The sequence below is a fragment of the Cygnus olor genome, chromosome 1 (genome assembly GCF_009769625.2).
Source record: "Cygnus olor isolate bCygOlo1 chromosome 1, bCygOlo1.pri.v2, whole genome shotgun sequence".
In the NCBI taxonomy this organism is placed as follows: domain Eukaryota; kingdom Metazoa; phylum Chordata; class Aves; order Anseriformes; family Anatidae; genus Cygnus; species Cygnus olor.
Window position 1 is genome coordinate 35,445,558 of NC_049169.1, and position 18,397 is coordinate 35,463,954.

General features: G+C 39.8%; 1 protein-coding gene across 4 annotated transcripts in view; it reads left to right on the forward strand.

Annotated features, from left to right (window-relative positions):
* Window positions 1-3,378: 3,378 nt before the first annotated feature.
* USP15 (ubiquitin specific peptidase 15) overlaps window positions 3,379-18,397 on the forward strand; it is an 81,758-nt gene continuing 66,739 nt past the window's right edge. For 2 of the 4 annotated variants that reach the window (XM_040552151.1, XM_040552161.1), the window contains exon 1: window positions 3,413-3,584. In XM_040552151.1, the coding sequence (XP_040408085.1) occupies window positions 3,496-3,584 (89 nt within the window). In that variant the 5' untranslated portion in view covers window positions 3,413-3,495. Of the gene's footprint in view, window positions 3,585-18,397 lie in introns of all 4 variants that reach the window. The other 2 variants (XM_040552134.1, XM_040552142.1) reach the window with 2 other exon arrangements.

Consider the following 18,397-nt stretch of genomic DNA (forward strand, 5'->3'; position numbering starts at 1 on the left):
TTTGAAAGATTCTTTCAGCAATAGTGATTATTAAAAATGTACTTTAAAATGTAGTAGACTGATTAAATCAACTATATAAATATCAAATTTTAAAATGCTGGTTTTTTTTTCTTATCTCAACAAAGATGTGTTTTCACAATTATATCTAGCAACTGCAATCCTATCTAGCTACAAAAAAGAATTTAACATGGTCACATCCAGCCTATGATAATGGAGCAAACCATGTGCAGAGTAGATTAGATGGAATACTATCCAAAAACTCCAGTGCAGTCATGTTTTAACTTTCAGGACAGGATATATTAATTTCCCCACTGCTCTGCCTTCCAAATGTATACCATATTTCTTTTTCTTTTTAAAAAAATGTGCATTCTTATCTGCTTCTATCCCTCATTCATTCCCTGCTTCCTTGGGTTCCCCCATCTTTGTTTAGTACTGATTTTTTTCCCACATCTTCCCTTCATATATTTACTTTACAGATGCCCTACTTTATCTTGCTGTTATAGAACTCTAGTCCATTGCTATTTCTGCTTTCTTGCTTTTATTATTGAGCTGTTTCAAAGATGCTTGTAATTCTAGCATTTAAAGGAAAAAAAAAAAAATATATATATATATATATATATATATATCCAGAAAGTAGAGTATGGAACAAAAACAGCAGTGGTGATACTGATAATTGATCTTTTGCTCCTCTCAGATATTCCAAAAGCACATTAGGCTGGTAAAATTAGCTCTAAAATGGCTTCCATCAGATTTCTCACCTAAAAGGGAAATTACTTATGTTACCTGTATGACTATATGCGTGAATGTTAAATACACACTCATCTGTACCCATTCTGTTGTGGCAGGCTCTGTGCCTGATGCAGTTCTAGACTAAAAGGGAAATTCATGCTACCACCTTAGTTATAAGGCCACCATATACACGAGTGCTTGGTAGACCATTGAAGTAGAGAATCTGAAGCCTCGTTTTCCTCCTCCATGAATTCATAACTATTGTATAGAAGGTTTAGGAAGAAAATAAAAAGTGGAGAAGAGATTTTTTTCTGTTGTACCTGTGAGTGAGACTTACAGATGTCTGTCATTTCTACAGAATTTATTGCACGCATGAGTTTCCTCCATTGAGAAGCAGTGCTTCTCGTATCCACAAAAAATTAAGACATACTTTAAGTTTCTTTATCCAAGTCCACTAATTGACTTGAAAACAAGAATTGAGAGCTTAAACTCTATGTTGTATTGGGAATCAATAGAATCATTAGTGTACACAGGTTGTTATCTGCAGACCATTTGCTGAATGTCTGAGCCTCTATGCATTGCATTAATTGTTTCCTTTTTTAGGATCAATGTTTAGAACCACAAAAAAACATGTTTAGAAAAATGCATCATATAGCAGTGAAGTCAAGTAACAACAGAGGCCCAGTGATTACTGGAAAGTCTGCCACTTCTGCTAGCCTTACAATTTCCTGCTTTCAGCTATATCAAAAGCAGGAAGACATAAATCTATATTACAAAAGATTATTTTTCATCAGAGAAGGTAGGTGGTCATTCATCGGTATCTCCGGCACTGTTTCTATCTACTAGATTAAGATGAAGATCCTTGGGCACCTTTGAGGATAGATATACTTGGAAACAATTCCTTGCTAGCTCAGAAAACTTTTGTAAAAATACAGATTCATCACTAATTGGCATTTTTCAATAATTTTGAGCAAAGGAAAGACTACCTCAAGTTTACACTGCTGTTGTACTGTAAAAGGCACAATTACTTCTTGCATAGCACTGAGTATTAGAGTTACTCATCTCTCCATTTCGATTCTTAGAAAAAGCTATGATTTAAATGGCATGTCATGTGCTTTTCTGTCTAGTAACTGTAGCACCTAATGTCTGTCTAGTATCTGTTTTTGTACCATGAATAGACTGATATAAGGAACACAAGTAACTGCATTTATGCTACCCAAAACATAGAGGCATAGGTGGCTCCAGGTGAGTCTTTTGGCAAAGCAACCATGGTGGATCAAGAAATATTTTTTCCAAATTGACAAGAAAATATCTTTTTGTAATAATTTAAGTTTGGCATACAGGTAACTTTTGGTGTTTAAAACATTTTATTTGTTCACCAAGATGAGGAGATGGGTGTCTCCATGACAGATATCTTTAATTTACTTGTCCTTCATCTTGGAATTTCATATTCCAGCTCTTACAGAAGCTGTGAATGTCACCATCAGTCCCTCCAACCTCTTGGGAGGTATGACTTCCATATCTATATTCTCTTTCCAGATACAGGCCCTGACTTTGCCTTTACTTCAACATCATCATCCTTACTGGTAATCCTGGCAAAATATTTACTTAGTTTTGGACTACCGTGGCTGTAAAGGAACTTTACTCCCACTCTTTTTTTTTGCCATGTGTGTATCTAAAGAGCAATCTTTAGTGCTATTTATAACAGCTACATGCTACTAGCTCATACGTGCTAATTAGCCAATAGCTAATAACATCCAATAGCTTATAATATACGAGTGGCAGCCTATGATGCATTTCTAGCATTAGTCATACAATTCAGCATGCTGTAACGACTTGGGTGGAGGAAGGGGGCTCAGCATACATCTGCGTGCATTATGGATACGCTGCTGGATCTGCAGAAGGGAACTTTTCAGTAAGCAGCATTGTAGCAGCATTTGTAAGCAGCATTGCCCCCTGACCCCCAGCCCAAGATTTCTGTACAATTTGGTGAAATCTATACACAAGTGAGAAGAGAGACAGAAAGCGCTCCTCGTTACCACCATGTAACACGGGGACTCGTTCGGGTTTTGGTGAGGTGCCAGATGTCAGGTTGCAGTGTTTGTATGGACATCAGGCCCAGATAAGAAGGACTGAAACAAACACAACAAATTACGTTGTGGTTTTGTAAAGGTCTGGGAAAGCTAAAGCAAGTCACCGAGCACATCCACATTCCCAACAGCATTCACACAGTGACATGGGTTATGCAGCTATCCCAACACCAGGAATCCAAACCACTTAAACCTATGGACAACACATTCACCAGCAAGGCACAGCACCTCACCACGCATACACCTCAATGAAAACACTGAAGGAACGCAAGCAGCCCTTTATTCCAGAAAGGCGATCTCCCCTTTCTGCCCCATTCTGAAGCGTGGTCGGTCTCACAGACAACGATCTGCGCGGGTCATGCCGGGCTCTGGCAGTGCCATGGGGCCACGGGGACATGGGGCCACGGGGCCACGGGGACAAGGGGACACAGGGCCACGGGGCCACCACCACGGCCCATCCCTCAGGCAGGACGCGGCCCCTCAGCGGCGAGACCTCCCCGCCGCCAGGCGGCCTTGCGGCGCGGCGCCTCCCCGCGCCCCCTCCCCGCGGCCCGTGGGCAGGGCGGGGGCCGAGGGCGGCTCCCCGGCGGCGTCAGTCCCAGCATGCAGCGCGGCCCGCTCCTGCCCCTGCCGCCGCCGCTGCCGCCGCCGCTGTCGCTGCCGCCGGGGCGAGAAGATGGCGGAGGGAGGCGCGGCGGATCTGGAGACCCAGCGCACGGACGTGGCGGCGCTGCTCAAAACCGCCCTCCGCAAGGGCGACACTTGGTGAGGGAGGAAGGCGACGGGCACCCGGGGCTGGCTGGGCGACGCGGGCGGCTCCCTCCGCCCCCGGTGGCGCTCGGCCGGCGCGGGGAGCGCCCTCCTTCCCCTCGGCCCCCCCCCCCCTGCGGGCGGTTGGCGGAGCCGGGGGGGCACGGGGAGCCGGGGGGGCGGGCACGGCAGCGCCGTTCTGCTCCCTCAGCCCGGATCTGGGGGGCAGCGGCGGCGGGGGGGAGAGGCCGGGGGCGGCCCCGGGCTCTGCGGGGCCCGGAGGCCGCGGGGCGGGCTGCGAGGCCCGGGGAGGGCAGCCCCCCGTCAGCGCTTCTGCCATTCTTTACCCCGAAGGGGGGAAACGGCTCGGGCTTTTTTTTTTTTTAACCAGAAATTACAGCTCTGGCCTCGCTGGGGTGTCCTGAAGCCCGTCCGCGGCTGTCATTTCATGCCTTGCGTTTAAACTTTGACGGCGAATGTGTGAATTCCCCAAGAAGCAGCCCCCGAAGGTGCGAGCAGGCCCGGCCTGATGGTGTGTTCCGCAGCAAAACAGGATTCCTGGCCAGCAGAAAGCGCTGCTTGGTGGGCCGTGCGGGTTGTCAACATAAGAACCCATGGCTGAAAAGATGTAGGTTAAATAAGCACAGCCTTCCAGCGTGCGCTTGGTAACCCAGCTTCTCTAGTTGTAGTTCTTCGAGGCTAGGTTGCACGCTGTGTGTTTTTTGGGGGGTTTTGTCAGGGTTTTTTGAGGGAACGAAAAAAAGGGAACTGACACTTTTTCCACCGCTCAACCTCTTCATCTCTTTCCTCGTGAAGCTGTCACCCAAAGACAAAGGCTGAAACATTAACTTACTGAAAATTAAGTACAAATACGCAAAAGTAGAGCTAACCCACCTCGTTTCAGCTGTCATCACTCACTGTTCCAGTTCTATAAAAGACTATATTTAACAGTGTTGATACTGCAGCATGTGTCAGAAGCATACATTCTGATGCATTATTCAAATACTGCTGAGTATATGTTCACTTTTTGGCATATGAGCAGGCTGCTCTTCAACTGAAAAAGTATAAGCAACTAGAAAAAGGAAATCAATTCGAACGGTAGTGTTGAAAATGACCGGCAGTAGTACAAGAGTGCTTAGGCATGTGATCTTCTAAGAGATTTTTTTAATGGTTTTGTTGAGTATTTCCTGAGTACTAAAAAAAAAATCTTGAACAGTTAGCATTATTCAAAGTGAAACTAACTTTATGACTGGTTTGTGTAATGACTAACACAGCTCTGTCCATAAGTGCACCGTATTTTTTTTTTATTACGCTAAATATTTTTAAATGGAAAAATCAGTTAAGTGAAATAAGCTTCTAGACATTCTCAGAAAATAAATATATTTCAACGTGATTGTGACACTAATATTAATCCAGTGTTGCAGAGCTGAATAAGCTATGGCAAAGTCCCATTAATTTTGACTTATGAACTATTACGTCTAGGAACATGAATGCATATACAGGTACATTCATAGGATTAATAGTTAGAGCTATGTATTTAACTTCACAAATTAAGGAGTGTGTTTAGTCCAAGTGCTTTATTCAGAGATATTTTGGTAGTAGCTTTTTATTCTTTTGGGGCATTGGTAAGGAAACATAATAGTTAAAGTGCTGTAAGTCATGATTCAGAATTGCAATTTTCATTCATTCATTCAATAGTAAATATTGCTGAAAAATGTGAGCAATGCTGTATCAGCTTGTTCTGTTTCAGCTTTCAAGCAGTATACTTAAATACAGTGCTTTTAAAATTACCAGCTTACACAGTCTCCCAAGAATTCAGAGAACTGTAGCTGTGTAAAAAGTATAAAGCTTTTGGGGGTTCCCCTTAAGAAAAAAGGAAATGAAGAATAGAGCAAGGGGAGGCAAGCCTGTTACCGTCTAGAGAGGGCAATGAACTTCTTCATCAGTTCTTCACATTTACTGTAGAGAGAAAGAAACGAAACTGGTTTAAATGCAATGTTTCTAAAGTTAGATAGTGAAAAGCTGGTTTGATAGAATACAATTATGTTCAAATACCCTATTTGAACAGACCATGAGCTGTAAAATTGGCTTCATAGAATGTTTTCAAAAATACCTTGGGCGTAGTATGGATAAAAATATATTGCCTCAGTGGATGGACAAGATCAGTATCTTCTGTTCTGTCTTCAGGGACAGGAATCTGGGCTAGTCTGTCCAGGTGGTCTTTTTTGCGTTCTTTTATGGGCAGTTAATAAATTAAATGATTAAACTAGGAGAGATTGAGGTTTCTTCCATCTTTCCATTTTTCTTGTTTTTCTAAATAGATAAATTAATTAAACGTCAAATTTAAGCTTTTCCAAGCAAGAACCTCCTTATTTTATTAGTTGTTTTAAAAAGTGATAACTACTTTTGTTTGTGAATTCAGCATTAAAACCACATTGTCTTTCCTCAGAACTTGCATTATATATATTGCAATATTTTCCAAAGGTCCTTCAGGTTCTGTGGTTCAAAGACATGTCGTTCTGTTTCAGAAGAGAAGAAATGCTCAATTTCATCTTGTATTTCACAGTCTTAGGATTGCATATGATTACTTCTCAGTGTAATTCTGCTGATGAGAAGTGAGAAGAATTTTTTTAGTGTTTGTGGAGATTTTAACCTCTCATTCGGAAAGACAAAAAAAAAATCGGTTGTTACTACTGCAGACAAATGTGAACTCAGTGTCCTCCTATATCCACTCTCAGAAAGTTAAGAGCTGTTGGCGTTCATCAGTTTTTAACCATTGAATATTTTGCATGACCAACTGGTCTTAATGTTGTCATTTAATGCCTTTAGAGCTGCAGTGCTACTCTTAAGAACCTTGCCAAGTTTTTCTGCTTTTACAGTGTCACTGAGATACAGTTTTCAACACTGAAAGATATTGATCTTGGAACAGTTTTCTCCAAGGGTTGCTGAAGACTCTGTCAGTTCTTGTGTGATTATCTCTAATTTTCTCCCTCGTATTGAGGTATAACTTGTTGTCTTTGCCTTTAAGACCACTTTCAGCCCTGCTTTCCCTGTAGTTCCTGTTCTGCTGAAGCTCTCTTAGTCAGCAATGTTGCCTCAGTTACTTAAGTAAGACATTACAGATGCTTCCATACTTTTTACTTTGCTACCTCTTACGCGCATCGGCCCTCTGTGGTCTAGGCTTGAGACCACATATCTCTCCTTCACATATCTATCACATGCCAGTAAATGGTTCACTTTGTAATGGGTAACAGTGACTAATAAGGACCAACAGCATAGACTTATCAGTGAGTTTCACCAACTTTTCTCTCTCTTTCTCACAGAATTTCCCCAATGTGCTTTTTTCATCTAACAGAAGAGAATATAAATGACATTTGTATTCCTAAAAGCAGCAACTTGGAAAAGAATTAGGCTGTTACAGTGGGCAGATAACTACCATGAGTTTATTTGGCGCCTAGGGGAACAAATGCAATCCTTAGCTGCTTAAATAGGGAATACTGAGTAGCAGTATAGAGATGTACAGTAATATATTACTGATACCATTCTTGCTGCCCAGTTCTGGTGCCCATGTGTCACAGAAGGTGTTCATTTGGAATGAGGTCAACATTCTCAAATTTTAATAGAGGAGGAGAAATCCTTGCCTAACGGAAGACAGCTTAAGAGCCTTTGTCTATTTCAACAGATCGTTGAGTGCTGTGCTGACATACTTACTAAGAAGAAGACATCTTCTAGAATAAGGGTTTTTAAGAAGAAGACATCTTTTAAGCTAGGGGTTTTTAAGAAGAAGATGTCTTCTAGGATAAGAGTTCTTAAGAAGAAGACATCTTCTAGGATAAGGGTTTTTAGGCTAGCACATAAAGATTTCTAGCTGTGATAGCCAATAAATTTTGGTGCTGTTCTTCAGCTTACCTAATGCTGAGACAAATGCTCAACCTGTTCTTGATTTTTAAGACTAGCAAATTACGAAAACTATAGAAGTATAATATTTTGTGTTCTTTCAGATGTGTCTCTGATACACATCACTTCTGAAATTCTGGTGATTCCAGAGAGGTACTACTGTTGTTGAAGGAGTATATTTTTTGGAAGGTGAAGAAAATATTCTCATTTTTTGCACTGTAGGAATTTTATTGTCTGTTTCTCATTGTAAAAGTCATAGTCACTGAAGAGAATAGGTAAAATTTTAAGTGGGGTAAAATGCTTTCCAATGAATGATTCAGGAAGTTCATATTTAAAGGATTTCCCCTCCAGAAGGGGGGAACACAACTTTAAAGTGCTTCCCCTAAAAAAATTGTAAACATTTATATACTGGTTATAATGAAAACTTGAGTCTTGAGTGGGAACATACAGCCCTACTTGAAAACCTTGCAGTGCTCGTCACTGATGATAACCTTGCTGTTGAAGTGCTTAGCTTTAACAGCATTTTATACCGTTGTCTTCCTAGTGTTTTCCATGTTTGATCGTCCATCATTGTGCTGTGCATTAACAGACTCTAGATTGAACAGTAATGGAAGATTTTACTTGATATCACTGACAGCACGGTGAAGTGTAATGGACTTGCACCTCAGTGACATTTGGAAAAACATCCTAAACTATTACAATGAGAAACCAGTATGATGAGAAACAGGGAACTCCCTTGTTATTGTTCCAAAGATAGAATTGACATTTGGGTTCTTTTTCTTTTAAATGGGGCTTGAGTTGCTGATTTTTTGACTTCAAGATCTTATGGCTGAAGTTCTGTGTTTAATTTATTTCACTGGCTGTGGAGTGGTGCACCATTTCACCACCAGCTTACGGAGATGTACAAAGTGTTCTGTTTAAAATTCTTCTGGGAGAATGCTTGCAATGGAAATAAGTAGGTGCAAATCTCTTGTGTTGATTGATTGGGCAGGATGAGAAAGGCATGTTTGTGTTAGGCTTTTACCTGAAAACAAGAAGTCAAACGTTGATTTAGGAGTTAATTTTTTTTTCTTTTTGGAGAAACCTTTACTTTAACGGAGAATTTGCATATGTATTCAAAATACGTGCTTCTTAATGTAGTGTTCACAAGTAACTTAAAATTTAACACACAAATGCAGTCATTTGTTTTGACTTACTCAGGGTTTTGGTCAGCTCTTGGTGTTATGTGTGAAGTGCTGCTTAGGCTGCTGCAGCACATTATGGGAGCTGAGCATGGGGGGCTGTAGCAGGTATTTGAAAGTTGATTTGGAAATATGTGGGTGCATTTCATTCAACAAACATTTAATTTCAGAGGAGGGTTGTGAAATATGGACTAAGAGTTCTTAAAACTGATTTAAGTGATTTATTTTTTCTCTCTTTGACCCATTTTTTCTTGTGGATTTACCTACTTTTTGAATAAATAGATGGTTTAATTTTTATGTAATAAAGTAGAATAATTGCCTTCTTGAACTTTCAAGCACTTGTTAATTCTGAAAGAAATTTGAATTTTGAAGGCATTTGTTAATCGTGGGTATACCTCATCAAGCAATTTTGTCTAGGCTAATCAAAGTAGAAATACAGGTACAAACTCCTTATTATCTTTCTTCTTTTCATAGTTGGAAGAAAGAACAAAAATTGGATGCTGTGCCTTTAAACAGGAGTCCTAATTTGCTTTCAGCAACACCGTTCCACTTTGTCCTCACTGTTGCTTCATCTGTACTCATGCACAGTGACAAGGTTAAAAAAAAAAAATCCTTAGCTATATCTCTGGACAATTTGTACAGTTTTGCTGTTAAAATTATGATTGCTTGTGTGCAGAAGATTTGATGTTCTAGCAGTACACAGTGGGGAAATGAGTGTGTTTCTCCAAAGTATCTCAGTAGCACATTAAAGTTAACTGCTTTGATTTTGAAAGTGAAAGAATGACCTGCTGGGTAGTATAAATAAATTTAGGTTATGTTACCTCATGTTAATTGTCTCAGTATATAGCTGAGTAATGTATTCAGAATGCTTTTGACAAAAATAGTGCATACCAAGATCATAATCATACAGTTCATTTTCCTATCAACCTGTGTGTTAAGGTAAAAAATGAGTCCAGTCATACTTCTATGATGCTGATGCTGGGTTAAGGTTTATTGCATCAAAATGTGTGGTAAACCACAGGTGAAGTTAAATTACACGAAAAGCCAGAGGACCATGAAAGAATTTTAGAAATCAATTAGCAGCTTTCCTGCTAGTTCTATTAATTTATTCTGTTAAGTGAACAATGCCCGTACGTGGTCACGCAGCAGCAAAATTTTAAAGCTTTAGAAAATTTATTATTAATTTTTATTGATTGTTATTATTAATTAAATTATATATAAATTTATTTATTTATTAAAAAATTTGTTTGGAATTTTATTATTGGTTATAGCTTTATTTTTTTTGTTCTCGTTAGAGTTTGAAGGCTGTTATAAAGTCATCCCAGTTTTGCCTGCTCAAATTCTCTACACTTGATCATTCATAAGGATGCAGTCTTGTTGATAATTTCAATTGATTGACCTAATATGAACACACATTTGAATGTAATGTACGGCTACCAACTGATAATTATGTTTTCATATTTGAACGTAGGCCTAAGAGGACCAAAATATTTGTTACTGGTATCCATATATTGGGAAAACATACTAAAAGTATTATGTACCGTATAATTCATAGGTTATGGTGAAGAAACTGCAAGCCCAGTAATGAATAAGAGAACGCAAGCAGGAACCAGACTGATGGCCCTGCAGCACAGGGATCAGCAGTCCTTTGTAAATGATGGAAATATTCACCATCTTGTCTCGCTTTAATGGGACCCAAAGAATAACAACACCTGCAGTGAACCGTTTGCTGAGTGTTGTTGTCTGTAGGAGCTAGATGAGGTCAGAATAACTGATCTAAACTCAGCCTAAATATAGATTTAGTCTGTGTAGTGTCTTCAGCTAAAGTTAGTTTGAAATAGTCATCTTTCACTTTTTAATGCTGGTTTACATTATTTCTAAACAAACCTTGTTTGCTTCTAACAATAAGAATGAAGTAAAAGATCACATGCTTTAATACAACTTTGAGATATACATTATTTAAAATAGTTTAAGGTCGTAAGTAATGTGTGCCTTGAAAACAACCCAAGCATAGGAAAAGAGGAAGAGGAATAAATATTGCGCTTTGTAATTGTCAATACTTGTCAAGAAGTCATTCAAATAAAAGAGTTACTTACAGAAAAATTATACCAAATGGGGAAGTTAATATTGGAAAATAGTTTCTGTATGGGATGAGCTAGGTATGACTAACAGTTATCATTGCTTTTTGAGGAAATAGTCCATTTTATAATGTCAGCAGATATGAAGGGACATCCTCATTATATTTTTCAACCCCTTTGCGTGATCAGTAAGCTCACACTGGCCTGAAGTAAGACTCGAAGACGAGTAAATGCAACGTGAGGACAAAGGGTTCAGATAAGGCCTTTTGTCATCAGCTGCCGAGAGGGGAATGTTGCTGGGGGTTATGGTACAAGATTGCGAATTTCAGCTTTTTTGCCTTTTGTGGTGATGACGCTGAGTCCATGCGGTATTGAAACTTGCTGCCTTTCAACGGGAAAGTGGCATCTCGGTGGACTGGAGTATAAGTTGTCGCTTGTACATTACAATCTCCTTCAGACAGACAAACCACATTTTACAAATGGGAGCAGGCATATCTTTTGAAGCCCTCTGAAGCTCCAGTCAGAAATAGTGAAGTGGGCCACGCTTGAACTGGGGCCATTTCCGTGTGTGTTGTAGGGTTTTTTTATGTTCTAACCAAGTGATGTGAGGTGACTGATTTATTTATACTCATAAATGCTGAGCATTAACTTCTTTAAAGTTAATCAGCTCCCCTTGTTGTGAAGTTGTTTTTAAAGGTTTGCCCCTCAGCACAGCATATCTAGGAATCCAAGACAATTTTCTCTTTCAGTCTCGACTACAAGTCCTCTGGGTGCCTTTTACTCCCGAAGCTGGGTTCGTTAGCCTGCCATTAGCTTGGCTGATGATGTCTGAGAGCGAAATGTGTTTCCTGCTTGAGTGAAGTCTTGATTCCATCAGGGACAAGTAACAAACATAACTTAAATAATGGTTTTAAAAAACAAACAATCCATAGTTTTGAACTTTGCCGAGATGACTTGGGGTGGCTTTCTCCATCGGCTCCAGAGGTCAGAAAGCTGCTGCAGTATTGGACTGGTTTGGAACCCTTCCTTGGATTAGGTAATAGTAACAAACATACAAGTGAAACATCGTAACAAGCCTGATGTGCAGACATTTTCTATCTCCGTTTTACTAATGCATGGTATGCTATTTTTGTATCTGGGACAGTACATATTCAGTGAAGCATATCTAGTCTCAAGTGCATGCTGAAAGTTTTTGATGTTTCCCCTAAAACGTGCTGAAATTCACTTAAGAAATTAGGTTTTAGCAGACATAGTTCTGTTTACTTGAGGTATGTCTTTTCCTCTTGAAATGCTGAAGGTCTGTCATAGGTAAATACTTTGTTTTCAGATGGTCGATTATATCATGGGTATTGTAACACTAACAAAAAGATAAAGTAGGTTGTAAGGTTTGCCTGCTTTGTTTTGTGTAGGTGAGTAGTCTTGTTGATCTTGCTGAGAATGCTGCACTGAGTATGTTTGTAAGATCAAAATCTATAGTCTTAAAACTTCTGATTTTCCCTTTTTCCCTTAGTGCTAAGAAGTGTGGATTTTAGTAATGTGCTTTAGGAGATTGATCCCCTAAGCTGAGCATGTTACAATTGCATTTCTTTTGTAGCATAATCTTGAACATGCTAAATCCTTCTTGCATAAAGATGAGGGAATTGTATGGCATTTGAACACAAATTTCCATTTTTCCTAATGGAAAAATTGGAAAAAAAAAAAGGAAAATATATGGAAAAATGGAAAAAATTCCCTGTTTCATCTGTTGCTTGAGAACAAGTTCTTGTGAAGGTGCAAGATTACAGCTACTGGGACTGTGTTCCCTAGTAAATCAAAACAACTTCTCTTAGCCATATCAGATTGCCATTGAAGTGAAAGTAGCCAATGCTAATATGCCTAACATATACAAAACATATATGTACATACATATAGCCAGTAATTCACTGTAAGAACTCGCAGCTACAGTGTTTGTTAGCATTTTTCAAAATCTGTCCCTATCTCTGTAATTTCTCTTTCTTGGCTACATAATTCACTAAAACCTTCTGTTCTGTGTAATGCGGATGTTATCTCACAGTTGTGTAAAGCTGGTCTACTGAGTTCGCTCTTAAAAATATCTGTCTGAGAATAAACTCCTTACTTGTTTAAATTAAGAAGCATAAACAATGTTGGTGGATCCTGAGCTGATGAAAGGGTATTATCTCTAAATAGAAATTAAATTCATTACCAGACTTCTTATATAAATATCCTGCGCATCTTTGTTCATAAAGGGTGTTAAGAGCTGAATATCGGGATAATGAATAAAGCAGTACTTTCTAAGTTATGATTTCTTGTCATGGGTAGGCTCCGGTAAGACCTCAAGGATCAGGGGGCTGGAGCAGCGCTCCTATGAAGACGGGCTGAGAGAGTTGGAGTTGTTCAAGCTGGAGAAGAGAAGGCTCCAGGGAGACCTTAGAGCAGCCTTTCTGTGCCTAAAGGAAAGCTGGGCCTGCGGGAAAGCTGGGGAGGGACTCTTTGTCAGGGGGTGTAGTGACAGGACAAGGGGGAATAGCTACAAACTAAAAGAGGGTAGGTTTCGTTTAGATATTAGGAGAAAAATCTCTACGATGAGGGTGGTGAGGCACTGACATAGGTTGCCCAGAGGCTGTGGTTGCCCCATCCCTGGAAGTGTTGACGGCCAGGCTGGATGGGGCTTTGGGCAACCTAGTCTAGAGGAATGTGTCCCTGCCCATGGCAGGGGGGTTGGGACTAGATGATCCTTAAGGTGCCTTCCAACCCAAACCATTCTGTGGTTGTATGAAGACATATATAGAGCCTTATCAAATCTGTAATAGTTTCAATCCAAGTTTGATTATTAGGTTTTGATGTGGTCTGTAAGCAGTCCTGACTGTGGCATTGGACTGTTTCTCCCTTAACCAGGAAGATCATTTTGTTAGATCTGTGTTTTGATCTTGCTGTTTAAAAATTACTATTCAAGTATAGATATATACAGCTTCATATTACACGCTGTATTAACTGAAGTATTAAGCTTTGCCCTTGAGTGCACGCAAATTACATGATCTTCCCTTCTTTCTACATGATCTTTTCATTAGTCTTCAGAATGCATCTTGCAAAAAAAGGATGGAGCCAATTATTTGTCTGCAAGTAATCAGTTTTACTGATGCTTAATAGATATTAACTTATTTTTAATAGCTACAGAATTCAATTTTAAGAATAGTGGTTTGCACCAGTTTAACTTCTTTATTTAATTAGTCATTGTGTCCTTGTCCGTACGTCCAAAATACACCAGCTAAACCAAGTACTACTCATTGTGAATTAAAGCAAGAAAAAAAGAAAGATAAAGACAAAATAATTTGAGTAGCTTTCAAATTTTTGGCATTAGTCCATTTTTCATTTTGCTTTTCTACATTGCGCTACTGGACAGATTTTGTTCAGACAAACTCCTATTTCAAGTGATTTTTTTTAAGATTTGGTTGTCCTTAAGAGGTTTTCTTTACAGGCAAAGAACTTGACTGTGCCTTATAGTTCTTATCAGACTTATATACATCGATGATTTATAGATGGCCTTTGATCTTTTTGTGCTAGAAATATGAATCTATTATTTGAGCATGTAAATACAGGTTCCGAGATTATAAAAGAGGTGTTCTAGGTTTTTGCATTTTTGTGTTAGGAAGCAGAAATGTTAGAAGTCTTCAGTAAGGAGAACTCTTTATAGAGACATTGCAGAGGAGAATTTGGTCAGTAGCAAAATTAATTAATTGAATGTGGAAGAATAACAGTTGATGAAGTGTTGAGGTGGTAACGATGAACATTTGAAATCTAGAACAATGGATCCCAAGCTTTCTTGCACTGTTATGTCCAAAAATAAATTTCTTCTGTTATTTGTATGATCAGACATTTAATGCAAAGCATTTGGAAAATAATATGGCTCTACAGGAGCAGTAGTTTGTGAGGCAACGTCCATTGTTTTAATGAATGCCTGTGTGATAATTTCCCTTCTGAGTAAAATTATAGCTTTCCTTTTTTAAGATTCAAAGTTTCATTCAAATTTAGATGAATTAAGTAGAGGCCATAGGGTGGAGTGGGGGACAAGGCTGGCGGGTTTGTTGGGAGAATGGATGCCCGAGGGTGGCAGCGTTCATGAACACACCTTTGTGGCTGTTACGGAACAGTGCTGGGAGGCCACAGCAGAGGAGGAGAAAGGTGAGCGTGCTGTTGGCCTTTAGGATGCTCGCAAGACTGAAACTTCTGTGTATAAAGCAAAGGATGATGGCATATCACAGTAATCAAGTTCAGTATCCCTTTTTCCATTTATTAAAGAAAAATGACTCAAATATTAAGAGTCGGTTGTAAAAGGAATTGGGAGTTGTATAGGCAGAGTGAAAAAACTGGATTTTTGCAAATGTGGGAAGAACTGCTGCTACTTGTACTTTAAAAAGACAAAGACACAAATACCGATGATTCAATTATCAGCCTTTTTCCTTTGCCCTGGTCTGCCAGGACAATTATCTTCAATATCAGACTCTATATTCAATTACATATGAACTCTGTATAATAAAGTCACTCCATTTAACTTTATCGTACCAATTCAAGCTTCCATGGTAGGGTCTAGTGTGTGTTTTTCTGTTCCAGAAAACAGAAGGTAACACTCATTTGATTGCGATGGTTAGTTACTGTTTAGCGAAAATTTGTTTGCAAGAGATTTGATTTTCTTTTTGTAATTTTCAAGTGAACTATATTTGGTTTTCACTGAATTTTCCAATTCTTATTCATGTGATCTTTTAAATTAAGTAAGTTAAATTGCCTAATGCAGGTTTCTGTCCACTCTATTCTCTCTTCCCTGCTCATTTGTGGGTAATAGATAAATACTTTGCTCATGAATTTGGTAGGGAATTGTTTAGAGGAGAAACTTTAAAAGTCTAATGCTTTCTCTTTTGGGTCTGTATCTCCAAAAACATTCTTGTGTTCATTGAACCAAATCAAATCTGAAGATATCTGCATCTATTGATTTTTAGAAACAGAGGTACTTAGTATCTTTGTAAAATTTAAACCTATTTTGCTTATTTTTTTCCTCCAGTATGGCTTAGGAGGACTTTAAGGTAGTAAAAATATACTTGAGAGCTTCTAGTAACAAACATACCAAATATTTTAAAGCATACAGGGGAGCCGTTGTGATGCTGCTTCACTTCTGTATAATGCTTCACTTCACATTATATACCTGTTCTCACAGGCTTGTCATTTTTGATAGTAGAAGCTGACTCTCATTTAATTTCACAAGTTTAAGGTTTGGTACATATGTATTGCTGCAATGATCATTAAATCTGGTATGGTACTATTGGAACCTGAAAAGGTGAGTTCAGCAAAGGCTTTAGCATAAGAAAGTAAGGCTTTATGTGGATACTTGTGTTACAAAATGAGTTTTTCTGTGTGCAGAGAATCACAGAATGGTTTGGGTTGGAAGGGACCTTAAAGACCACTCAGTCACAACCCCCTGCCACGGGCAGGGACACCTCCCACCAGACCAGGTTGCCCAAAGCCCCATCCAGCCTGGCCTTGAGCACCTCCAGGGATGGGGCATCCACAGCTTCTTTGGGCAGCCTGTGCCAGGGCCTCACCACCCTTGGAGAAAATAATTTCTTCCTAATATCTAATCTAAACCTACCCTCTTCTAGTTTAAAGCCATTCCCCCTTGTCCTATCACTACACCCCCTGACAAAGGGTCCCTCCCCAGCTTCCCTGTAGCACCCCCGTAGGCACAGGAAGGTCACTCTGAGGTCTCCCTGGAGCCTTCTCTTCTCCAGGCTGAACAACCTCAACTCCCTCAGTCCCTCTTCACAGGAGAGGTGCTCCAGCCCTCCGATTATCAAAAGATGCAGCCCTGCTGCGTCAAAAGTGTGGCCAGCAGGGCGAGGGAGGTGATTCTCCTCCTCTGCTCTGCTCTTGTGAGACCCCACCTGGAGTGCTGTGTTCAGCTCTGGGGCCCCCAGCACAGGAAGGCCACAGACCTATTAGAATGAGTCCAGAGGAGGGCTGCAAAGATGATCAGCCTGCTGGGGCAGGCTAATTTGGAAGGGTTTAGTATTGCAAAATCATAATGTTAGGTATCCACCATTCTGGAATAGGGCTTCAGCCGTGCTGGTTCATGACACATCTGATGTGATGCAGTGTGCCCAAAACAGCCTGTTAAGTCGCTGCCAGTTTCCGAGTTTGGAAAGGGTGGAAAAGGATATTTTTGCAGCAAAATACTTTTCATATACATTTCCGTAATATTGTTTAAACCGAACTTGGGTTTTGTATTTTTTTTTTTAAAGTTCTGGTTCAGAAAGCAATTTGAGGCCGTTGTCTGACTACTTTGCTAAGTGTTTAAGATTACAGAAAGAAAACTTTGCCCTTCTACTTGTAACAAATGTTATGTACTGAACAACTTCAGAAGAGACAGCAACTAGTAGTAGAGATAACTTTTAACCAGTAGTAGCAGGTCGTGGTAGTAGAGTAGACCTGAGCCACCCGCTGCGAGGTGGCTGAGGTACGTGCAGCAGAGTAGGGCTGGCAGTGATGCGGTGAGGCAGAGAGCTGGTCCTTAACCAGAGTTGTTGCACTGGCAGACCTGCATCTGTGGCAGTTGAGCCACATCTTTGCCCCTGATATTTATGTTGTTGTACATATGGTGGTTACACACTAAGGCTGTGGTTCGTAATTATTCCTAATGCCAGGAGTAGCTTGTTCACAGACTTATTATTAGTGTTGATGTAATCATATTTTGAATCAAGACTATTTACTGTGTAAAGTAGGATGTTGTTGTCACAGATGTTGTAAAGTTGCCTTTCAGACCTTGGTGTTTGATGTTTTTGAAGAAATATAGGGCAAGTAAGCATCCAAAAGCCTGCGGTGATCTCACATACAGGTGTCTAATGCCTCCTACCTCATACTTTCTAAAGGGCTTTTATCTATATATCCATGTGCTTAAGGAGTGCATTCTACAGAAACTGAAAAGTTGGGACTTAATTGAGAAGAGAACCTGAGGACTTGACTACTAAGCCTTCTGCTTCGAAGTACTACTCAGGAGAGATCAGTCCTTTAGCAGAAATTTGCTATCAGTCCTTCTTGAGGCTGTCTCCAGGCTTGATCTGTGGGTGTAACAGAGAAAAACTGAACCTGAAAAGAAGAAATAAGTCAAGACTTACGTATCTTTGGTTTGCTAATTCTTGTAATTGTAACTACAGATTTACGGTTCTGTTAATGTGTTTTTTAAAACCTGTTCAGAAAAGTGCGTATCCAAGCAATGTTTTCGTTTGTAAACAATTTCTTCAGTTACAAGAACTGGGAGTGTTACGGGTTTTGTTCTGGGTTCTTCCATGGTACTTGTGAGTAACTCTGACAGGGTGAATGCTTACTAAAGCTGTATGCGTTAGCAGACTGGAATTTGAATCACCAGGAAGCGTTTTGAGATGTCTTAAAGGTTCAGTAGGATGTTATTGGTGTGCTGCAAATAGGAGCTCAGTAGTCAAACACCGGAGAAAAGAATGAAGATTTACCTATGCTCTCTAGTTTGATGCAGTCGTTCATCCTGATAATTGTATTCTGGCATGTAATAGGTTAGTAGCAAAAGGGTTGGTACACAAAAGAGATGAGATGGATGCTTTTAGGAAAAAGAAAGAATGAAAGTGGAGTCTTTAGGGAAAAACAAATGGGATCA